At 38.9% G+C, this 26,041-nt stretch overlaps 1 protein-coding gene across 3 annotated transcripts in view; it reads right to left on the bottom strand.

Moving 5' to 3' along the window:
- Positions 1-26,041, bottom strand: part of ipo11 (importin 11) — a 458,122-nt gene that overhangs the window by 229,207 nt on the left and 202,874 nt on the right. For all 3 annotated transcript variants that reach the window (XM_043689423.1, XM_043689430.1, XM_043689427.1), the window contains exons 17-20: positions 23,768-23,801; positions 21,905-21,945; positions 13,890-14,006; positions 9,915-10,028 (exon numbers count right to left, since the gene is read on the bottom strand). In XM_043689423.1, coding sequence (XP_043545358.1) covers positions 9,915-10,028; positions 13,890-14,006; positions 21,905-21,945; positions 23,768-23,801 — 306 coding nt within the window. The remainder of the gene's footprint in view (positions 1-9,914; positions 10,029-13,889; positions 14,007-21,904; positions 21,946-23,767; positions 23,802-26,041) is intronic.

The following is a 26,041-nucleotide window of genomic DNA, read 5'->3' as shown; positions in this document are numbered from 1 at the left end:
CAAATTCGACCTTCCAAAATGCATCACTTCGCATTTATCCAGGTTGAACTCCATCTGCCACCTCTCAGCCCATCTCTGCATCCTATCAATGTCCCGCTGCAGCCTACAACAGCCCTTTATACTGTCAATGACACCTCCAACCTTTGTGTCATCTGCAAACTTGCTGACCCATCCTTCAATCCCCTCATCCAAGTCATTAATAAAAATTACAAACAATAGAGGCCCAAGGACAGAGCCCTGTGGAACACCACAGGGAGTTTGCACATTCTCCCCATGTCTGCGTGGGTTTCCTCCGGGTGCTCCGGTTTCCTCCCACAGTTGAAAAATGTGCGGGTTAGGTGAATTGGCCACGCTAAATTGGCCGTAGTGTTAGGTGCAGGGGTAAATGTAGGGGAATGGATCTGGATGGGTGCGCTTTGGTGGGTCAGTGTGGACTTGTTGGGCCGAAGGGCCTGTTTCCACACTGTAAGTAATCTAATCTAATCTAACCACTCATCACTGACTTCCAGGCAGAATATTTTCCTTCTACTACCACTCGCTGTCTTCTGTTGGCCAGCCAATTCTGTATCCAAACTACTAAGTTCCCCTGTATCCCATTCCTCCTGACCTTCTGAATGAGCCTACCATGGGGAACCTTATCAAATGAGGAGAAAGTGAGGTCTGCAGATGCTGGAGATCAGAGATGGAAATGTGTTGCTGGAAAAGCGCAGCAGGTCAGGCAGCATCTAGGGAACAGGAGAATCGACGTTTCGGGCATTAGCCCTGAAGATGGGCTAATGCCCGAAACGTCGATTCTCCTGTTCCCTAGATGCTGCCGAACCTTATCAAATGCCTTGCTGAAGTCCATATACACCACATCCACAGCTCGACCCTCATCATTGTTACTAGTCACATCCTCAAAGAACTCGATAAGGTTTGTGAGGCATGACCTGCCCCTCACAAAGCCGTGTTGACTGCATTTAATCAAGCCATGCTCTTCCAGATGGTCATAAATCCTCTCCCTCAGAATCCTTTCTAACACCTTGCAGACGTCAGACGTGAGACTTACTGGTTTGTAATTGCCGGGGATTTCCCTATTTCCTTTCTTGAAGAGAGGAATTACATTTGCCTCTCTCCAGTCCTCAGGTACAACTCCAGTGGAAAGCGAGGATGCAAAGATCTTTGCAACTGGCGAAACAATTGCATTTCTCATTTCCCAAAGCAGCCGAGGACGAATCTGGTCCGGGCCTGGTGACTTGTCAACTTTAATGTTCAACAAAACTTTCAGCACATCAGCTTCCTCTATCTCTATCCATTCCAGCATGCAGACCTGCTCTTCAAAGGTTTCATTCACTACAAAGTTCATTTTTTTCATAAAGAAAGAAGCAAAAAACTCATTTAGGGCTACCACTCAGACTCCACTGATCCCTGATCGGCCCTACTCTTTCTTTGACCATTCTCTATTCCTCACATGTGTAAAATGCCTTTGTGTTCTCCCTAATCCGTTCTGCCAAGCCTTTCTCGTGCCCCCTCCTCAGACCATTTTTGAGCTCCTTCCTCGCCTGCCTGTAATCCTCTAGAGCTGAGCTTGACCCCAGCTTCCTCCACCTTATGTAGGCTACCTTCTTCCTTTTGACGAGAAGCTCCACTGCTCTCATCATCCAAGGTTCCTTTATCTTACCATTTCTTGCCTGTCTCAGAGGGACATATTTATTCATCACTCTCAACAACTGTTCCTTCAACAGTCTCCACATGTCTATAGTGCCTTTATCATGGAACAATTGCTCCCAGTCCATGCTTCCTAACTCAGGTCAAATAACATCATAGTTTCTTCTTCCCCAATTAAATATCCTCCCATTTTGCCTAATCCTCTCCTTCTCCATAGCTATGTAAAATGTGAGGCAGTTGTGGTCACTATCACCAAAATGCTCTCCCACCACAAGATCTGATACCTGCCCCGGCTCATTTCCAAGCACCAAGTCTAGAATGGCCTCTCCCCTCGTCGGCCTGTCAATGTACTGAGTTAGGAAGCCCTCCTGAACACACCTTACAAAAACAGCTCCATTCAAATCTTCTGCTCGAAGGAGTTTCCAATCAGTATTGGGAAAGTTAAAATCACCCATTACAACAACCCTACTACGTCCACACTTTTCCAAAATCTGCCGACCTATGCTTTCTTCAATCTCCCTGCTGCTATTGGGGGCCTGTAGTAAACCCCTAATGAGGTGACTGCTCCCTTGCTGTTCCTAATTTCCACCCATACTGACTCGATAGGCAGATCTTCCTCGACAATGGAAGCTTCTGTAGCTGTGATATCCTCTCTGATCAGTAGTGCTACACCCCCTCCTCTTTCTCCCCCCCTCCCTATTCTTTTTAAATGCTCTAAACCCTGGAACATCCAGCAACCATTCCTGCCCCTGAGAAACCCATGTCTCTGTTATGGCCACAACATCATAGCACCAGGTACTGATCCATGCTCTAAGTTCATCACTTTTATTCCTGATACTCCTTGCGTTAAAGCAAACACACTTTAACTGATCCCTTGGTGCCTTCCCAGGAAAATCCTTCTCATTAGCTGGTCTACCTCTTGCTATTGCCTCATCTTCATCAACTCTCACCTCTGGTATACAGCTCAGGTTCCCACCCCCCTGCCATACTAGTTTAAACCTTCCACCCAGGACATTGGTCCCCTTCCAGTTCAGATGTAACCCGTCCTTCTTGTACAGGTCCCACCTTCCCCAGAAGGCATCCCAATTATCTACATATCTGAAACCCTCCCTCCTACACCAACTGCGCAGCCACGTGTTAAGCTGCGCCCGCTCCCTGTCCCTTGCCGTAAAAAAGGCATATCGTATGCTTGCCTTTATTGGTCAGGAAATTGAATACAAGAGTCAGGTCGTTCTGCTTTAACATGCATTTAGACAACATGCAATTGACAATTAGGAGACATTGTTTCTAAAGTTCAAACTTTTCAAATGTGTGTTGGCTATAATGCGATTGTATCGGCAACACTTTAAGTGCGATTTTTATTGCGTGATCTTTATATCGCATGGGGTCACACAAGAACACAACCATCGCGTTATAGAAGAACTACCTGTACAAGAGTTTGGTCAGGCCACACTTTGCACCACAGTATTGCATTCAATTCTGATCACCACATTATAGGAAGAATGTGGAGGCTTTGGAGAGGTTGCAGAAGAGGTTTACCTGCTGCCTGGATTAGAGGATAGGAGTTACACGGAGAGGTTAGAAAATCTTGGGTTGTTTTCTCTGAAGTGGCAGAGGCTGAGGGAAGACTTGATAGAAGTCTCGAATTAGGTTGACAGTCAGAATGTTTTTCCCAAAGTTAAAATGTCTGATACTAGGGGGCATGCCTTAAGGTGACGGGGTAAAGTTCAAAGGAGATGGGAGGAGCCTTTTTTTTTTTTACACGGAGTGATAGGAGTCTGGAAACTGCTGCCATGGGTGGTGGGGGTGGAGGCAGATACAATAGGGCCATTTTAGGGACTAAGAGGGACTTTAGATAGACACATGAATATTCAAGGAATGGAGGGATATGAACCAAGAGCAGGCAGAAGAGATTAGTTTAATTTGGCGTCATGTTCAGCACAACATCATGGCTGGAGGGCCCATTCCTGTGGTATACGGTTCTATTTCTATGTCATTCATGTTCTGGGACATACTTATGCCTCTGTGTTTCAGAGCTCTGCAATCTTTCACAATTTAAGTTGTTTACTTCATTTGCATTCTTATCAGAATGTATAGAAAAAGGCCCTTCAATCCATCACGTCTGTCTAGACATCAAACATGTATTTAATCTAATCCCAATTTTCAGTACTTAGCCCATAGTTTTATGTGCTATGGCATTTGAAGTGTTCACCTAAATAGCTGTTAAATCTCTACCACCCTTTTAGGCAGTGAGCTGTTGAGTCCTGGCAAGATCTCTGTATATTATTTCTGCACTCTTTCCAGTTTAATAATATCCTTCCTACAGCACCACCCCCTCCCATTTACCTCTCCATCCTGGAGGCTCCCTGCCTCATTCCTGATGAAGGTCTTTTGCCCAAAACGTCAGTTCTCCTGCTCCTCAGATGCTGCCTGACCTGCTATGCTTTTCCAGCACCACTCTAATCTAAACTCTGATCTCCAGCATCTGCAGTCCTCACTTTCGCCTGCCCATATTGTTAGGTCTATTAGTCAGAGGAAAATGGGTCTGGGAGGCTTACACTTTGGAGATTCGGTGTGGACTTGTTGGGCCAAAGGCCTCTTTTCACACTGTAGGGAATCTAACCTAAGTTCCATTTGCCACTTTCAGCCAAGTAGAGATTAATACTGTCCCTTAATATTTTCCAATCGTTTCCTTACCCGAGTTACCCCTTGAACTTATTTGCTAGTTCACTCCAGTTCGCTTTGCTTTCAAACCATTATGCTTGACCTTATTTATATTTAAATATTAGTCTTGGCCCCATTCCTCTCTCGCTCAAACTAACTGTAGAATTCAACCATATTACAGCTGGTGCTATCTAGTATGCCTTAACTATAAGGTCATTAGTTAATTCCATTTCCTTGCATAATATCGGGTCTGGTACTGCCTGCAGGAGTCAGCTCCAGAATATGCTATTCTTTCAAACTCTTTCAAAACCCATGTAGATTACCCTTGTCCATCTCATTAATCCAGATTATATTTAGGCTATTATCACCCATAACTAATCGTCATACTTTCTGACATATCTCGATTAGTTTGTCCTTTATGCTCCATCTTATCATTTTGACATACTTATTTCCTGAACTTCAGTCATCTCTCTCAGTGTACAATACCACCATTACTTAACAAATCCAACCCATCCACCCTTATCTCATTTTCTAGCCTCGTCATGCGCATTTCAATATTCAGGTACTAATCTAGCCAGAAGCCATATCAATGCAATTAAGCTTTTAAATCATATTTATTACATTCTGCATTTTAAATTCATCCATCTGGTTTTGAATGTTGTGTGCGTTCAGACACAAACAGCCTTCAGCTGATACTTTTATTTAACCTCAAACCCATACCTGTTGCTTCACTCTTTGATTTGGACACGATATCATTTGCCATACTCAAACTTTCTCTCCGGACTTGTCTTTACTCTTTGATTTACAATATTTTTCCTTGCCCTCAGTATTTAGTTTAAGAGCCTCTCTACTTACATGGTATGCTCACTTGTGCACTAGTGCCAGCATGACTCAAGTGGAGACTATCCCCATGGCACAATTCCCAATTTCCCACTGATGCCAGTGCCTGACAAACCATTTACCTTGGACATACATTTCTCTAATCTTATTTGTCCTTTGTCAATTCACACGTGTCAGTTAATAATCCAGAAACAAGTATTTTTGGGATTCAGGTTCTTAATTTAGTCACAGATCCTCATACTGACCAAAGAGAACCTCTTTCCTCATTTTACCTATGTCACTGGTATCAACAGTAGAATTTGCCCCGTCGTACCCTAAATTTCTCTCCAAACCTAGGCATTAAGCAGGCAATACTGCCATCTGGAATCTTGCTCTTTACTGCTAAAAACAGTATGAATCCCCTTCAATATACTGTCCCTTATTGCAACTACATTCCTTTTTGCTCCCTATACTTGAATTGTTTCCTATAGCACACAGTGCCATATTTAATTGCCCATCCCACCCCTACCCAGTCTCATTCAAACAAGCTGAAATACCCGAAATTTCCTGAACAACTGTAAAGGTAGAGATCCCTGCACAACTGCCATTCAGGTCACCTTTACTGCCTCACTCTCAGTCATACCTTGCTTTCTCTCACCACTAAGGCAGATCATAAGGCCATATTTGAAAGGGTATAACTGCTTCTTGCTACAAAATATCTATGATGTGGAGGTGCTGGTGTTGGACTGGCGTGGACAAGTTAGATGTCTCGCGACACCAGGTTACAGTCCAACAGGTTTATTTGAAATCACAAGTTTTTGGTGCGCTGCTCCTTCGTCAGGTAATGTGATGTCATCTGACGAAGGAGCAGTGATCCAAAAGCTTGTGATTGGACTATAACCAGATGTCGTGTGACTTCTGACAAAATATCTATATGACATTTCCCCTGCCTAATAGGTTACAGTCTGTCATTCAGCCTCCAGCTCATAAATGCTAAGCCAAAGCAGTGTGAACTGTAAAAACTTAGTTTTTACTCTGTATTTGCTCTGGATCAAGCCAGTATCCAAGAATTCCCACTCGCTGCAGCCATGACACATTAATTGTTTACTCATACTTAATATATTTTACATTAACGACTTAAATAATCTATTCAATTATTGTTTGCAAATGCAGAATGAATGTTCAGAATTAAAAGAATGAGCAAAGATTAATTAAACTATTCACACAGCAGTAAACAAGGTATCCAAATGAAACTGGCCATAATCAATCAAAAAAACCAGGAAACAGGAATAACCAAAACATTGGTACATTAACAACAAGACGGGCAGTTTACAACATTATCAGAAAGTATCAGGTTATAGATATTAGTTGTATTAATTAGAGGTGAGAACAACAAATAGAAAAAAAGTCCATAGAATTGTAAGAAAGTACATGGGACCAATCGCATGGAAAGGAGTATATTGCAGAATATACCTCATCATAGAAATGAAGGGAAGAAACATTACGTAAGCAAAGTCCACAGGACATTTTAACGACATCCCAGTAAATAAATGGAAGGTATCAACAGTGCCATCAAGCAACACCTGCTCAGCAATAAACTGCTTAGTAATGCCCAATTTGGGTTCTATCAACGCCACTTACCTCCTGACCTCATTACAGCCTTGGTTTAAATACGGACAAAAGAGCTGAATTCCAAACCTGAGGTGAGAGTTACAGCCCTTAATATCAAGGCGGGGGGAGGGAGCTGCATTCAACCGAGTGCGGCAGAAAGAAGCCCTAGAAACTGAAATCAATGAAAATCAGGTGGCAATCTCTTGTGCTGGTTGGAGTCATTCCTGGCACATAGGAAGACGATTGCGACTGTTGGAAATAAGTCATCTCAGCTCCCGGACACCTCTGCAGGAGTTCCTCAGGGTAGTGTCCAAGGAGCAACCATCTTCTACTGCTTCATTAATGATCTCTCCACCTTTATAACGTAAGAAGTGGGGATGCTTGCTAATGATTGCACAATGTGGAGCGCCATTTGTGACACTGAACGTGTCAATGCTCAAATGCAACGACACTGGACTATATCCAGGAAAATCTAAATAATAAGGATACTTAAGTCAGACTCCTATTTATTGACTTTAGCCCACATTCCAATCAAACTCATCTCTAAATTCCAAGTCCTAAGACTCTGTTCCTCACTCTGCAACTGGATACTTGATTCCCTGACCCGCAGACTGCAATCAGTAAGGCTAGACAACACCACCTCCACTATAGCCCTCAACACGAGTGCCCTACAACGCTGTGTACTCAGCCCTTTACCAAACTGCTTGTACACTCATTCCTGTCTGGCCATATTCAGCTCTATAAATTCAGTTCCATTTATAAATTTGTTGATGACACCACCATATTGGATCAGATCATAAACAATGAAGAGACAGAGCACAGGAAGAAGATAGACAGCTTACTGGCATGTGCAAAGACAACAATCTCTCTTTCAATGTAGGCAAACTAAAGGAACTGGTCACCACTGTCTGTGTCAATATTGCGGAGGTGGAAGTGGTCGAGAGCTTCAAGTTTCTAGGAGTGAATACTACCAACATCGATGCTCCAGTCAAGAAAGAACACCAACACATCGACTTCCTCAGAAGACTAAGGAAATTCAACATGGCCACAATGATTCTTACCAATTTTTATAGATGCACCATAGAAAGCATCCTATCCAGATGCATCACAGCTTGAACTGGCAACTGCTCTGCCCAAGACCGCAAGAAATTATAGAATTGTGAACACAGTCTAGTCCATTACCAAAAACCAGGGTTCCTTGCATTGACTCCACCTACAATTTGCACTGCCTCAGGAAAACAGCCAACATAATCAAAAGACCCCTCCTACCTTGGTTATACTCTCTTCCACCATCTTCCATTGGTACAAAAGTTTGAAAACTTACCAATAGATTCAAGAACAGCTACTTCCCCACTGTTATCAGACTTAGGAATGGACCTCTCATAGAAGATGCAGAGAAAGATCAACTCTGATCTGTCATTGTAAAACTATATTCTGTATTCTGTTATATTATCCTGATGTACTTATGTCATGTATGATTTGTCCAGTTAGCCCACAAAACAATTTTCACTGTATCTTGGCATGTGACAATAATAAATCAAATCAAGAACCAGAGGATGAGGGAATTTTGAATTCCAAAATACATTCAATCAGTTGACACATAAAGGTTAGTACATAAACTAATGACTCATGGAATTGGGGGTGATGTACTAGCATGGAAAGAGGATTGGCGAACTAACAGGAAACAAAACCAAGGGCAATTGCGCCAATTTCCCAATTGGCAAGCTGTACCTTTTGGGGTGCCATGGAATCAGTGTTGGGGCCTCAATTATTGACAATCTACATTAATGACTTGGAGGAAGCACAAATCAAATCTGATGGCACAAAGGTATGTTGAAAAACAACTTGTATAGAGGACACAATGAGTCTGAAAAGACTTCTCAGAACATTAACCAAGTGGGAATATAGAATATAATGCGGGAAAATGTGAGATTATCCATTTCTTTTGCACGAATAGAAAAGCAGTATTGCATTTAAATGGATAGATACCACAGCAAACTGCGGTAAGGAAGGATCTGGATGCTTTTGTACATGACATACAAGAAATTAGCATGCAGGCTCAGCAAATATTTGGAAGGCAAAGTGCATGTTGACCTTTATTACAAATGTGATACAGTATAAGTATAGGGAAGTCTTGGTACCACTGTACAGAACATTGATGAGAGTATATCTAGAGTGACCTTGACAATTTTGGTCACTTGCACCATAGGCAGTTTAGAGAATGGTCACCAGGTTGATATTTGAGATAAAGGACTTGTCTTACGTGGAAAAGTTTGTCAAAATTGGGGCTATGCTCATTTTTGCTTAGAAGAATGAGAAGTGATGTTTCTGAAAAATGAGATTCTGATGGGGCTGGTCGGGGTAATGCCAACAGGACGTTTCGACTTGTGGTTGAATCTAGAACTAGTTGGACCCAGTTTCATAATGAGTAGTCTCCTATTAAATTCAGCAATGAGGCAGCATTACTTTCTTGCTAACCTTTTGAATTCTTTAGCGTAGGGAACATGGAGACTAGATTATTGAATACATCCGAAGCTGATCTAGACACATTTTTGATCTATAAGGGAATTAATGATTTTGGGACAAGCAGAAAAGTGAAGTCAAGGTCACAGTTTATCAGATGTTACTGAATAGCAAAGCAGGCTGGGGTACCCATTCAGCTGGTTCCAGCATTTTTTTCTTATTCTTATACCCTTTGTTACACAGCCCCTCCAATGCCTACATAGGCTGACAGAGGCAGAGATGATGAACCATTTGTAAAGGAAATAGGATGGGAGCTTAGGGGTAATACACTTACATTTGTAGGGAGACAGAGATGGAGCTGGGCAATGGGAACGACAGACAAAGTATCACACTGCCCAAAGTTTAGTCATCAGTCATAAGTATTCCAAATTGTCCCAAATCTTGGTCTGCTGTTCGTAATTTTCTCCCCTTCTCTAAAAAGTACAGCCTGACACAATGATCCAATTTCATGAGCAGGAACAGACTAGCATTAATTTACTAATGTGATCAGATTCTTTATCTCGGATCCTAGAAGTTAACAGTTGCATAGACAACTACAACATTGTACAGTATTCCTGCTTTTGTGCACAACTGAGCTCCTAGAACTGTTCAATGGAATTCTATATAATTTTAAATCTAGTGAAAAGACAATGCATTTATTAAAACTGTACCTGCACAAGATGAATTAGTGTGGTAAGAATTGCACATCGCAGCATATTGTGATCTTCAGATTGCTTCCAAAGCAAAGGTAAATACTGCACCAAACATCCAACATAAGGTCGAATCTAAATTTTAAAACAAATTCAATTAATCATTCATAAAATTTACAAAACATCAAGTTTGATAATGGTTATAAGATATTTGAAAACCTTAAATCACACTGAAGTCCACTATAGATGTTACCTAATGCAAGTTTTAATACTTCAAATTAAGATTAATAGGTAGGTTGCTGTAAAAAATGCTGCAATCTGTTTCTTCCATACTGAATTAATCCTGTGATTTTGGTAGCAGTTTTGACTAAATGAAATGCACACTCTCAAAACCTCCTTTGTTGCAGCACCTGATCTTCACCATGGGAATTTTTCTTATTTATAGTTGCTCGGCATTAAAACATGGTAAGAAACATCATGTGAGAGATGCAAAATACACCACAAAAAAAGTTGCGTGCTATTTCTTGCAAAATAGATACCATTTTCAAGAGCAACATGTAAACATGTTTCTGATACATGGTTCCTAAGAAGCTCTTAGTAACCTATTCTGTAAGACACTATTGCATTCGATTTGCTCATAATGGAAATTAGGTACTGACAATCATTCTTGAGTTTTTCTTTACATTGGAAGTGGCAATTGTATTTGGATGGAAACACAAAGTGAATGATAAACTATGACTAGCTGTTTACCAAAAGCAATGATGGACAACTGGAATAACAGAAGATAAATACTGAAGAGGAAGAATTCAAATAACTTATTTAGAATGACAACAAGTCCCCCTACACTCGCATCTACTGAAGTATTAACTTCTCAAAAATTCCAGGATGTTTGATTCCATCATTTTCAAAAAGTCTTTTCCATGTTTTTAAAAATATTTATTCACTGTATGCAGGTGGTACTGGCTAGGCCAGCACTTATTGTCTAATCCTGATTGCCCTGAGGGAAATCGAGTATCAACCACACTGCTGAGGATCTGGAGTCACACGTAGACCAGAACACCTTTCCTTCCCTAAAGGACATCAGTGAACCAGTTGGATTTCTTTATAGCTAATAACATGGCTCCATAGTCACAATTAGGCCATTTTTTATTCCAGATTTTTATTGAATTGAAATCTCACCATCTTCAATGGTGGAATTTGGATGCATGTACCTAAAACATTGGTCTGGGGTTCTGGACAGCTCATTTAGTATTTGGTACAATGCCCTATTCTTAAAGTTCAACCTTTAGTAATTTTGAAGATTAACATTACCTTACAATTTGAACCGAATTTTTTTATCTGACCAGAAGTTTGACAATAACAAGGATATAAATGACCCATCTCTAAAAGTCACTACTGAAATAGTGTTTTAAAAAGGGTCTTTAAGAAAATTGAGCTATTTAGATTTTAAAGTGACAGTCCCTAAAAATATGTACTCAAGCCTTCCTGGTGTCCTCTAGTCTTGGAAGGCCTGAAGCTTACCAACAGAAACAACATGGTCCTCTGCAGAAAGACAAAGGTGATGATGTATTTATAGATGGGAGGATGTAGTCAAGCAAACCAATTCCTCTGCCTCGAGTTTTGTCGATGGGCACCTTGGTCAGGTTCAAGAGCAATCCACAAGAATGACTTCAAGTCTACTTGTTTCCATCTGCACTTGGTGATCAAAGTTACTGTGCAGAACTGGTGTATTCCAGAAATCAAGCAGCCACTACTTTGGAGAAATAGTCTAAAAGAAGATCATCTTTTAGACATATACTTGAAAAGTGAAAAGTCAATCTTCTCAAGTCTCTTTTCAAAGGTTATCAGCCTAATTCTCTGTTGTTTTTCCATTTGATTGATACCTCTAAAAACCTTATTTTTTACTGTTGTACCATTTAAATTGGCTCTGCATGTTCGTTTGTCTTTGGTAAGTCAAACTAAGTATATCCTGGAGCGAATCAAAATTCATTTGGAATATAATTATCCCAAAGAAATATCAATGTGGACATTTGGGCAACTCTTTCCTTCCTAAATCTGCGACTACTGTTCATGCTTTTACTGGCCTGAATTTTGCAATAGGTGATGAGACAATGAATGAAACATGTTGCTGACCATGAAGAAGGTAGGCCAAAAAAATCAAGTGATCTAATCTTCCCCAACATTTAGTTCAGACTAATATCAATTCAAGGGAATTTCTAACTTCCAACAACAGTGCCATCACTAAACAGACTAAGCAGCTAATCTCAGTGAAGAATTCTCAAAATCAGCAAACAATCAGATTACTGACAGGAAAACAAAGATTGGGAAAGATATAGGAGATTGAGGTAGGAATGGAAATATCATTTTCTTTTAAAAATGTTAAATTTTTTATGGTGAAGAAATTTAGAGAAAATCCACAAATCAGTTTTTTTTTTCCCTAAGGCCAGACAGTTAATTCACAATACAGTACCTGTTAAAAACCAAGTTCAGCCTTTCTCAAATAGTCATTTCTCTGTCCAAGGTTTTTACAGTAGTCTTAATTTCATTAAAATAGGCTTTTATGTCTATTCAAGTGATTTTTAAAAAAGGATTTCCATAAGACGATGCGCATAGTGTATTCTGTGGATCTGCAGGAAATCAATTACAGCAACTTACAGATTCTTGCTTTGAATCGTACACATATGGATGCTAGAAGCTGCTGAGTGGTTCACAATTCTAAAGATAGTGAACGCCAATAGTTGTGGTATCATTACAATCACAAATCTGGGCTACTAATGCAATGCATTCAATTTGTTTACCTGCTTTAATTCATAAAGTAACAATATTTGAACCTGCTAAGAATAAGCAACCAGACTGCTTTTCGAAAGGATTAATATGGTAGCAAATAGCAGAAGTCAAGTCAAACATCCCCACAGATTCATTAAAAGGCATGTCAACAAAATGCCTTGGTTTTATTTTCCTGTTTTACTAGGTAAATGTTTCATCTTTTGTCTTGAAATATCTACTACTAACTACATTCCTACACGAACTGTTAGTAAGAAAAGAACTCTCAAGACTGCCATTTTAAATTAGCTTCCCAGCTGAAAGGGTCCTCAGTTTGCATTTCCTTATTTGCGTCATGAATATTATTCAATATTTTTTGTAAAGAGAATAAGGAGAGTACTAGTTTGGCTTTAAAATAAAAAGGTCTGCAATCAGTTTTCATTTGCTTCGTTTTGAAAATTGCAAGTTACTGGTCGGCAGTATTAGCTGGCAAAGATCTAATTTTCACCTTTTCTGTAAGTTTGACGACTTGAGAAGAAAAGACAGTCAGGACCCAACTACCAATTTTCTGCCAAATGGATGTCAGCAGAACTGGTGGCAACATGAACATTAAACGAATGAGGCAATAAACTGTGACTAACTACCATTTAGATGAGCAGTTCCAATCAATAACACCTTATGAGACTGTAATTGATGCATAACTGTACATTTGAAAAGCTGTGATTTCTCTACATGTGTTATCCCAATTGTAAGAATCCCACCTTTTTAAGAAGCCTTACTTAAGAAACATGTCATAAATCTAATGAGAAAAGCAGTTGTCTCCACCTAAACCTTGGAATCCTACCTGAGTGAAATGGAAAAGAAACATTAGCTTTCTACTCCAATTGACAGGCTATTAAAATAACTAATTCTGCTCTTAAAAACTATTCAAAACATACAGCTAAGTGTGGAAAAGGTCATGTAGAAAGAACAGGGAGCAGCTGCCAGTTTACAAACCAAAACATTTCACTGCCTCAGTTTGAGGAACTACCATCAAATGATATGCCAATGGTTCACTCATCATCAGAAAGAAAGAATAAAATGTGAAGTGGAGGGAAAAATGTATTTGACTGTTAACATGCATTTGACTGAGTTTTTTATTCATATAATTGTAAACTAAATATATACAGGATAACTGATGTTTAAAGATTTTTTAAATTAATTTTGCAATTGTACAAATTTCCATAGTATTACCTGCATTCCAACTCTTTCGATGACACAAGAAATTACATGCAATACATGCATCTTTGTATCACATTCTGTGACTTCTTGAAGCAAGTGGAAGAGTAGACTGAAAATATTTTCCAAATACTGTAGAAAAAATAAATTATGCACTGTAATTACAGCAGTTTAAAGATACTCAAAAATAATATTAAGCAGAATATTTCAAATGAATAAGGTAAATAGCCAATGTCTTTTCCCCAGGGTAGGGGAGACCAAAACTAGATAGCATAGGTTTAAGATGAGAGGGGAAAGATTTAAAAGAGACGTGAACGGTAACTTTTTCACAATGAAGGGGGTACGAGTTTGGAACGAGCTGCCAAGGGACATGGTAGAAGTGAGCAAAATTACAACATTTAAAATACGTTTGGACAGGTACATGGACGGGAAAGCTTTAGAGGGATGTGGACCAAACGCAGGCAAGTGGAATTAGTTCAGTTTAGGAAACCTACTCGACGTGGACAAGTCAGGCCAAAGGGTCTGTTACTGTGCTATTTGACTCTATGCCCCTACAACAACACACATGAACACCAAAGAAAAATAACAAAATAACTAACATTTCATTTGCACAAAATGATAACTTTACCATTTTCCAGTTCATTATTTTTATTTACTCATGGGACGTAGGTGTTACTAACTGGCTAGCACTTATTCACAATCCCTAATTGTCCTTGAGAAGGTGATTCTCAAACCACTGTAGTCTATGTGCTGTACAGCATTATGGGTGTAGCTACAGCATGTGGACTGCAGCAGTTCCAGAAAGGAGCTCACTACCATTTTCTCAAGGGCAATAAATACTGGCCAGTCAGCAATGCCAACATTAAAAAGGGAGGAACCATGGGATTCTGACCCAGCAATATAAACTTCCAAGTCAGGATGATGAGTAGCTTGCAAGTAGTGCCATTCCTGTGTATATGCGGCCTATGTCCTCCTAAATGGCAGTGGTCATGTGTTTAGAAGTTGCTGTCTAAGGATCTTTGGTGAGATTCTGTGGAGCATCTTGTAAATACACACTACCACTACTGAGTTTTGGTGGTGGAGAGTGTGGATGTTTGTTTACTTGGGGCCAATCAAACAGGTTGCCATGTCTTGGATGGTGGCAAGCTTATAGAATGTTGTTGGAGTTGCACCCATCCAGACAAATAGTGAGATTTCCATCACTGTCCTGACTTGTAGACGACAGTCTGGCTATGGAGAGTCAGGAGGTGTATTACTCTCTGCAGTATTCCTAGCTTCTGACGTTGTTGTTGCCACTGTATTTATATTGAGTTGAGCTTCTGGTCAATGTTGATAGTGAGTGATTTGGTAATGCTACGGAATGTGAAAGGGTGGTGGTTAGATTGCCTCTTGGAGATGGAAATTGTCTGTAACTTTTGTGGTGGGAGTGTTAATTGCCTCCTGTAAGTCCAAGCCTGGATATAGTCCAGGTCTTGCTGCATTTAGACAAGGACCCTGGTTCAGTCTTTCCAGAACAAGGTCATTTTGCCATTTATTTACCAATGTTGGAAAATACAGTTATTCTTTCCTTAGGTGCTTAGTTTCAAATCACTCATGAACTTTAACATCAGAATTACATATCTCATGGCTTAATAATTTACAGTGCACTTAGTGTCAAAAAACGTCATCACTTCAAAAATGTCCGCAATTTAGCAGTTTGTCAAATTGTGGAGACCAGCTTTCAGCTGCAAATACACTGATCTACACGCCAAAAGGCATGATAAATTGTTATCAACTTTTAGAAGTCAAGTAGAACAGGCCTGCATCAACTCTCTCACATCTGTCAGTGAGAACACAAGCTAAACCACTGAGTAAATTTAGTAGTTGTTGGTGATATAATCTACATCCTCACAAATGTGATTCCCCAAAATATGGTTAAAAGCTGCAGAACCGACAGGTCCAAAGCGGATAATGTATTTCTGAAGGTACAAAGTGAGAAATAATGGGAATAGAATAAGCAGACAGGATTACTCTCGCTGTGTTAGCCTACATGAGCTTGAAAAATATATCAATTGGTGATAGGCTTGGGACTGGAGGTGGTCATGCTGGCTTGGCACCAGAATTCCAACCCTGATTCTTAAAGAGAATGGGGCATGCAATTGATAGGTAACAGAGAGGAGTTAGGGGTTTCTGCATCCACTGGGATTTCCACCTGGCATGTAGGCTTAAATGATGACACTAATGAGCGATATTTAGCATACGAAGGAGACATACAATGTTGTACTGCAAAGGGACGTCACCAACAAGTACACAGTAGACTTGCTCAAATTAAGTTTCAGATACTTAGATCTTTAGTACACTATTCCACAGAAAGAGTGTCTCACATCACTATGATGTGCAGCGCATTCCACAACCATACCCAACAAGTAATGGGTGATTATCTTTGAAGAGGCGGAAGACTAAATATCTCTTGAAGGAAGGAGAAGGGGATGATTGTGTTGTGGACTTCGAATTTGGTTGCAGACAAGAAGCAACAATGATACTGGTGAGATGAGGCAAACAACTTCATATAATCCTTACTGGGAACAGATTTCAGGTCGAGTGAGCGACTGACACCTTTTTCTTGTAATATTTTTAAAAAGTCTGTTGACTGGGAGCCCAAAACTCTCTGTTCAGGTCAAACATGTTTCAAAACGTTTACACTGCTTTTTGTTTCACAAGTGTTTTTCTTCAGTTTGACTGTGCTACAACTTGCACTCAATCCATGCAAAAAAACTTAGCTTTTTCAAAAAAAATTATGTGCAACAGTTTATGCACAACATTACACTCCTGTGACCATTGGATCCAGGAAGTAAACAGGCCTTGTCTCAAGCAAGTCCAAATACACAGTACCTTGAAAGCCACACGCTGTCTTACCTTGGTTTGATTGCACTCACTTCAACATAATATTCTCCAAATTTGTTAGGATATAAAAATACAAAAGAGAAGCAAGAGTAGGCTAATCAGATATGGAGCATGTTTGGCAACTCTCCAAAATGGTGACTGATGCAATTGAACACTTCATTCTCTTACTTTCATTATAGACCTGGATATCTTCCCAAAATTTAATGTTACATTAGTTAAGCATACTCAGTCACTATACATTCATCACTCTTAGATGGAACAATTCCAGATACACCTGACCCATTCCCAAGAGGATTAAGTCCTTTACATCTCTATCGTGTATAAGCCGAAAGACCTCTGCAGTCTCACCCTGCAGAGCCCATTCAGATTTTTTCTCTTAGATAAAATCCCTGTTTGTAATGTTGTGAACACAAGCTCATTCTCCTCAGTCTTAGCTCATCTAATAAAGCCAAAGTCCCAAAGTCTTGGATGCAACCAAACTGCAATCACTTCTCCCCCCGCTCACCCACTCTCCCCACCACCCCTCCCCGCGCCCCCACCCCCCCCAACTCCCAACCATCTCAGATTCTGTATGTCATTTCCTGGGTGGTGAAATATGAGAAATGCCCATCTCAAATGTGATGCAATTGATGGGCTCCCATGGATGGGCCATTGTGGTATTCTTATAGAGAAAAGTGCTCTACTTCTTTGATCAAATAGGGTTAAGAAAGTACAGACAACTTAAGCAGTGCTTGTGAACATGTGTTAAATAGTGATTATGCATTGGTAAAACACCTCATTGTGTGGTCTCAAAACTACTTTACTTTTTCACCTGCCAACATGCAGAGCTCCAATGGATACAGCCTGCTGTTACACCCTGTTGACTGTGATGACTTTGGTGGGCATCCGCTGGAGCTTCAAAGTCCAGGTGGCCCTCATGGGTAAATGTAGATGTCAAGTGCCTAAGTTTCCAGGTGCCATTTCATAGCATGACACATCATAAGACAATTATACAAAATAATAGCTCATGGCATACGGTAAAACTTGTCATGGATAAAGGGTTATTTGTCAACAGGAAGCCAAGAGTAGGGATCAGTTTCAGGTTTCCAAGCTCTAAGGGAGTAGATTACTTAGTCTAGCTTACACGAGTACAAAACCGCAAATATTTGGTTGACTTTTAACTACACTCTGAAATGGCATAGCAAGCCACTTAGTTCAAGGGCAATTAGGGATGGGCAACAAATGCTGGCATTTCTGGTGACACTCAAATCACACCAGAGAATTAAAAAAACATTTTGACTAGAACACAGGCTGGGATTTGTAAATATATAAAGATGTTAGAGCAAACATAAGTTTGCTTAAATATGATACACAAAGAACAGAATATAGATTAAAAATTGGAAGATGTAAAAATAAAACCAAGAGATTAGGAAGTGGAGATCAACATCAAGGAAAATAGGAATAGCTATTATAAGCATATTAAAGTCAAAACAGATTGGACTATTTAAAGGCAGAAGGGGACTATTCGATTTCTTGAGGGATGGTGAATATGTTTTGAAAGTATTTTGCAGTCGTTATTATAGATACTAGTGGAGATAAATATTTAAAAAGCATGTAGCATTAAGACCAAGACTAAAAAGTGTTCCAGAATACTAAAGCTGATACTGGAAACTAAAGCCCCGGAATTAAACACTGTATCCAAAACATCATTCAGATCAAAGAATAAGAAGGTGGCAAAAGTAATACTCCATTCAAAGAACCAGACCAAAAAATTAATCAGGGAATCTCTGTAATAATAGCAATAGTAATCATGCTACTGGACCTATAACTCAATGGATGCCAGTTTAGATCTCAGCGTGGCAATTTGAGGGTTTCATGTTTTTTAAAAATGAAAATAAAAAAAGGTTGGAAAAGTAAAAGTGACCACAAGACTTATTAATTGTAGGAAAAATTCACTACTGACAAATATTTTTTGTGAAGTAAACTTGCTTCTCTTGCTTAGTACTGCCTACATGTGACTGCAGCCACACATCAACATGACCTACTTTTAAATAAGTAAGTGACTCAGTTGTAAATCACTATAAAAGTAACAACACTGACAGTGGCTCAAGGAAAAGACTGACAATTACCTTTCAGGGCAACAATGAATGGGGAATAAGTGCCAAGACTTAGCGGTGAGATCACCCTCAAATTAAATATTAATTTTTTAAAAATCACAGGTAAATTAGTTGAAGGTCAGACGCAAGTGGAATTTAGGATCTTATATTGTGAAGTCAATGAGATGAGATAATGATATTGGAAACAAAAAGTCATGCTAAACTAAATTACATATTTGAAAAAAAAGAAAATGTATAAATGGACTGTTGTGAATACAATTAATGTTGTCGTCATATTTTTAAGTCTGTCACAAGTTGTGCAAATGGAAGGAACAGGTTTGAATCTACATACTTTTTCACATATATATATATTAATCAATACAATTTTATCAAATCTTAGTCATGGATACTTTAATTTCCTTTTCTAACCTTTTAATTTCCTTGTTCTCACAGATAGACTGGTGTTGGAAGATAAAAATGCATATTAAATGTGGGCTGTTCACTTGTGTTTTTGATTCTTGTTGACATTTGATTAAATAATTCAACGGACTCTCTAACTTAATTTATGCTATCACACACTGCTGGACTAGAACACCACAAAAATTATGCTCATTATGTTGTAAAGCCCAAACAACTGTTTTTGTACAATTTAGAAGCATTCAACATTCTAGATCATATAAAATAGCAGAGACTAGCTTGAGTAGTTAAGAAGAATGTAAGACAAAACAAAAATGTTAAGTTGACACTCAAGTTGGATGGGCAGTTAAATTTAATAAATAAAACAATGGAATTACAGGAATAGGGGAGAAAGTAGAAATGGGACTGGTGGAGTTGGAGTTGGTCCAATAGGCCAAAATTGTCGAATAGGCTGATAGCCATTTTCTGTGCTTCAGTGATTACATGACTATTCTACAACAGAGACAAGGACTTACTGGCAGCTGCCTAGTCGATTACAGCATTAACAATTGTTAACATCAAAATAATGAAAAGTGGATCAAAGTGACAAAAGGAAAAAAAATTCCTGAGGGAGAGTGTCCTCCCGAAACTCTTTGAAATAAATATTGCACGCAAGATCTCACTTCCTGGATTTGAATGTTTTAATTATTCTCCCTCTTAAAATACAACCGACAATGACACATTTGCATTGTCTCACTGCGTTCCCATTACAGCAAATTCCTTTTGTATGTTTTACATGTAATCATTAGGTTTTGGCATTCATCGTGAAAACTGAATTGCAAAATACAAACAGCCAATAAGAATTTTGAAATTCAATGTAAGGCAAAAAAAGTTACTTATTCAATTATAGAAAAACTCACAACCTCAATATCTCAAACTGGTTTGCAACCAATAAAATACTTTTTTTGAAATGCTGTCACTATGGTAATTTGAACTTTATAATTGTCGCTTTTCAATCTATTCATCTACTTTCCTGAATTCTGCATGCACTGTGAATAATGCATTTACAATGTTGAGCTTAGTCCAAATACTTTTGATGCTCATTGTTAAGCTTGGTGTCAATTTGGAGAAAATAAATTGAAGTTGTACAAAGAGTTGGAAGTTAGAGCGAGGACCACAGGCTAGACATTTTGAAGCATTGAAAACAAGAGCTGTTAAATTCAGAAAAAAAATTATTTCAATTTAGTTCCAAGGTGTGGGACATTTCCCAATCACCAGTAGAGGCGGGTACAATTACAACACTGAAAGGGATCTGGATGGATATATGATTGGAAGGGTTTAGAGGGATATGGTCAGATGCTGGCATACGGAACTAGGTCAGATTGGAATGTATAGTCTGTATGACAAGTTAAACGCAAGTGCCTGCTTCCATGCAATGACTCTATTGGGCGACACGGTGGCACAGTGGTTAGCACTGTTGCCTCACAGCGCCAGAGACCAGAGTTCAATTCCCGACTCAGGTGACTGACTGTGTGGAGTTTGCACATTCTCCCCGTGTCTGCGTGGGTTTCCTCCCACAGTCCAAAGATGTGCAGGTCAGGTGAATTGGCCATGCTAAATTGCCCGTAGTGTTAGGTAAAGTGGTAAATGTAGGGGAATGGGTGGGTTGCGCTTCGGTGGGTGGGTGTGGACTTGTTGGGCCAAAGGGCCTGTTTCCACACTGTAAGTAATCTAATCTAATCTATTCTGTAAGTAATCTAATTGCTAGAGTAGTATGTACCCACAACACATTTTGTCTCCAAGCCAAAGCAAATTATGGAGTAGTAACCAGCTCCTTTAATATTAGGAGGGAGAGAGAAAAATAAAGAAATGAAGCAACATTTATGAAGTTAAAAAAAAAATTATGGTTAAAGAATTTGCAGCTACCTTTCATGTAAACTTTTGTTGTGAAGTATCTTTACTGTCCTCAAATTCTGATAATTAATCCACAATGGTCTCATTAATATGACTAATTTAATTTTGCAGGAATTTGCATCTGCACAGTTGTTTTATTGATGCATCATGTGCTGTGACAATATAAGCGTTAAACTGAAAAACACACTCACAAAGTTGTCCTACACACAATTTTAAAAACAGCAATCAACTGCCCTAATTAGCAATGGTTCCTTTGTTAAGCATGTATTTTCAGGACAATATCTAGCACAATCCATGATTTTAGTCACCTCATTTGCTGAAGTTTGGTCATGATTCTACTGAAATTACTTTCTCTCAATCAAGGGTGGCACGGTGGCACAGTGATTAGCACTGCTGCCTCACAGCGCCAGAGACCCAGGTTCAATTCCCGCCTCAGGCGACTGACTGTGTGGAGTTTGCACATTCTCCCCGTGTCTGCGTGGGTTTCCTCCGAGTGCTCCGGTTTCCTCCCACAATCCAAAAATGTGCAGGTTAGGTGAATTGGCCATGCTAAATTTCCTGTAGTGTTAGGTGAAAGGGTAAGTGTAGTGGAAGGGTCTGGGTGGGTTGCGCTTCGGCGGGTCGGTGTGGACTTGTTGGGCCGAAGGGCCTGTTTCCACACTGTAAGTAATCTAATCATCAACTTAAAAATCCCTATGTAATACTAAATAAAACTTACAGTTTTGTCAAAGTTACAAATATGCATAGAAATAGAATACTTACTGGCACAAACTGCTCTGTTCTAAATTCAAAGTCATCTACAGGTATAATCAAGTTAAGGAAAAAGATGTTGGTTTGCCCTTGTAAAACAATCAACAAACTACTGGATTAGTAAGTTCCCGATGCATTCGGTAAATTTTTTTTCAGTGAAAATCTTACTTCTTTCCTTGATATAGCCATAGTTTAGATTCACACGATTAGAAAAAAAAAATCACAAATGAATCTAAACGAAACAAAAGACAATTAGAATCCACTTATGTCAATACATTTACTCTTAACCATTGAAAATCAACTTGAAGAATGTAAAATATTGATTACTAAAAACTCAGTTTTGCCAAAGTCACAAAAAGAAAAGAAAAAAATACTTGGTGGTTCAAAACTATTCCATTTTGAAAGATTAATTTTCATTTAATGAAGTACTGTGGGCAGTGCTGCCGATACCAGCATACATTTGCCCATCCTCATTTGCCCTACAGAAGGTGCTGGTGAACTGCCTTCTTAAACCACTGCAATCCTGGGCACAGAAGGACATTCACAGGGCTTTAAGGTAGGACGTTGGAGGATTTTCACTCAGTGATAATGACGGAACAACACTATGGTTCCATGCCAAGATGGACTCTAGCTTGGAAAAGTACTTGCAGGTCGTGATGTTCCCTTGCTTCTGCCACCCTGTCATTCCATATAGTTAGAGATCATGGGTTTGAAAGGCACTGGGACCCTTGGAGAGTTACTGCCATATATCATATATATAACACATATTGCTGTCACAGTATTAATAGTGAAGGGAGCAGATGCTGAAGGTGGAGAACATGGTGCCAAACACACATGATCCAGCCAGCACTAGGCTCACAGCCTTGAAATGTTATGACATTTTAAGTGATAATCCAAGGACCTTTTAAAGATTGTGAGATTTGCTGCCTCAACTATTCTTCCAGACAGTGCATTGCAGATTTCCACCCCACTCTGGGTGAAAAAGATTTTCCTCAAACACCTTCTAAACCTCCCGCCTTTCATGTTAAAATTATACCCCCTTGTTATCGATTTGTGAATTAAGAGGTACAGCTGCATTTAACCTGTACAACCCCTCAATCTTAAAAACCTCAATTAGATCCCCTCTGAGCTTTTTATCCTCAAAAGAAAGCAATCCAATTTTATCCAGCTTCTCTTCACAGTTCAACTGTTCTATTTTGTGCAACATCCTGGTGAATCTCCTCTGTACCTCTTTAGTACAATCACATTCTTTCTATAGTGCAGTGATCAGACTTCACAGAGTACTCCAATGGTGGTCAAACTAAATTTTGGACAACCATGGCAATTAAATTGTCATTGCCTGGCAACTGTGTGGCATAAATGTCACTTACCATTTATCAGCACAAGACTGGGTGTTGTCCAGGTCTTGGTGCACATGGTTACCAGTTGCTTAGCTATGTAAGAATTTGTAAATTGGGGTGAATAGTGTTCAATCTTCAGCAAACATCCCCATTTCTGACTTTATGATGGAAGGAACCTCATTGGTGTAACAGCCATAGATGTTTGGGTTGAGGTTATTACTTTGAGGAACTCCTGCAGTGACATCCTGAGACTAAGTTTATTACTCTCTAACAGTCACAATTATTGATGCGCTATGCATGATTCCAACCAGCAGACAGCTTTCCTCCTCCTGATTCCCATTGACTCCAGTTTTATTCTGGCTCCTTGGTGTCATGGGCAGTCAGCAGAAGCAGCAATAGAGAAGGCTGAGGGATGCCACACTGATCGATCAGATCCAGTCTCTCGTTCACGATACTGGAAAAGGTCTCCAAAGATGAAATCAAAAATAACTATCAAAAATGAACATAGCATTCCTATCAACATTGAAAAGGATATCAAGCTTCAGGGTTGTAGCTGTCTCAATGCGAACCTAAAATAAAAATAAAACAAAATGCATTTATGGTCCATGAGTTCTTAATCTTAATATTAACGTATTGTTCAATTGCAATAGGCATTTATCTTATTCCAAATCAAGTAAATCAACTGCGTTTAAATCCAATGCAAGAATACATTAAGATGTATCTCAGACCAAAACCTTTTTAGAAACAGAATTTAAATTACTTTCTTCAGTACAAACACATTGGCAGAATGTTTAATACATTCAGATACTATGCAATATTCAAAACATTAAAGGCTGGAAAGTCGGGGTCATAAGTCTTAACTGGAAAAGAAACATTTTTCAATTCCGTCTGTTTGAACAGTAACTAAATCACTCGAGAAAATCTATAGGGTCTATAAACACCCTTAAGCCCAGATCTGTTTGCTTTAAAGGTGTGCTAGTTCAAGTGTAAAGAAAAACACAAGAATGGTTGTTACACTCCTTATTCTAAATCAAACTCTCAAATCTCTCTATTGCAAACTTAAGGGTAAATCACAACAGTAAACAATTCAACATTGTACTGCAGCTGAATCTTTATCTATTTAAATTACTGCTTTGGAAAATGATAGAGGTACATTGTACTCTTCCTGATTTACAAGTTTGCTCTGTCTAACACACCTCTCCAAAATTAATGCGATCACCAGACAATTTAATACTGCAACTGAAGTTTTGAGGAAGACTGCAATCAGAGGTGAAAAAAAATCATAGCCCAGATTTTGCAGTCAGCAGCAATAGGGACAGTGCTAACTGCTGACCTCAAAAGAATCCTGATCTCTTTGGCTTGGATTTCATCTTTCCAGTGTTAATTTAATTCTGGTGCCAACAATAAGCAATCTCCAGCATTGTTGCTGTCACCAAACATGTTAAGCAGTCTCTCTTACTGGAAAACCTTTGGAGTCAACAAATCAGAAAGTAAAACACGCTGATTAGCTTTCACATTTTAATCATTTTACAAACAAAATAAAAACCAGGACAAAAAAATGGGATTCAAAGAAAAGCAGAAACTTCATTTACTAAGCTTTAAAAAATATTATATTCAAAACCTATTGAACTATAAATCATGGAAAAAATGAAATTCTACAAATATAATTAGCTTTGAGCGCTAAATTGTTCAAGAATAATTACAAAATTAGTACAGTGTTAGAATACCCAGCTACACTTCATTCAAGCAGGCAAAAAACATTGCAAGTATATTTTCATATGTCCTTATGACAGAAAAGTAAGCTTTCATGTCAATTCAAGTAATTAGGAAATCTTTCCATTGAGGATAGATTGGTGGGGTGGAGGAGAAAGATGGACGTGTTGCAAAATTAGGTCATGTACCCTTTTGTGCAGCAACTTCTCAATTTTGGCATTAAACTGGACATGTAGAGACCAGAGTTGCTGTCAGTTTAACAGAGTAAGGATGACAAATATTGATAGTTTCATGACTATTACCATCTTAAAATCCATACCACCAGGAAAAGTTATGCAACACAGAATTAGATATTACTAAAAGAATGATAAAAACAGATCATTTGAGCCATCTGCTCAGATGAGACAATATGTCGGCTTGACAGATACTTTCATAAATATAAAAAGATTACAAAAGTTTCCTGACCAAATTCAATGAAAACGCAATGAAATGTTTCAAAGTTATTGAGATCACGAATGCTACTTTGTGATAGAATCATGAAAAAAATGCTCTACAAGCTCAAGAAACATCATTTTAATATCATTTTTTCCATGTGGCAGTCTTCACAGTAGAATATATTATTTAACAACAATCATATGGAAGATAACATCAGCATCACTGGTTTTTATGAATCAGCCGTTTCATGCACGTACTGGTAATTTGGTTTGAATTTCAATATGATTAGTCATTTGAAAAATCTGAATGAATGAAATGCTCATTGTCATTCTTTATGCATATAAAACTTCAACCCTTATTTCAAGCTGCAAATATGAACACTCAGGAAAGTACTAAGCAATTTGTAAATGTTCAAGAGTTGTTTTGTTGCAGAAACCCAGTTTTGAATTCAATATGTTTTCGAATATAACTTTCAGTTTGAAGTAAAAGCATTAATTCTGATAAGTAGGCATTGGATTGAGAGACAGGTAATGACTGTGATAGAAATGCAATTCAAATAATCTTGGGATAACTACACTGAGAAGATAGACAGTTTCATCTTATAATGTCAGAATTGCTAGTGAAAAGAAAATAAACAATGAGTGATCAATTTCTGGTAGAA

This window comes from Chiloscyllium plagiosum, chromosome 1 (genome assembly GCF_004010195.1).
Source record: "Chiloscyllium plagiosum isolate BGI_BamShark_2017 chromosome 1, ASM401019v2, whole genome shotgun sequence".
NCBI lineage: Eukaryota > Metazoa > Chordata > Chondrichthyes > Orectolobiformes > Hemiscylliidae > Chiloscyllium > Chiloscyllium plagiosum.
The sequence above is the reverse complement of the archived record's forward strand: the minus strand, read 5'-3'. Positions and strand labels throughout refer to the sequence as shown.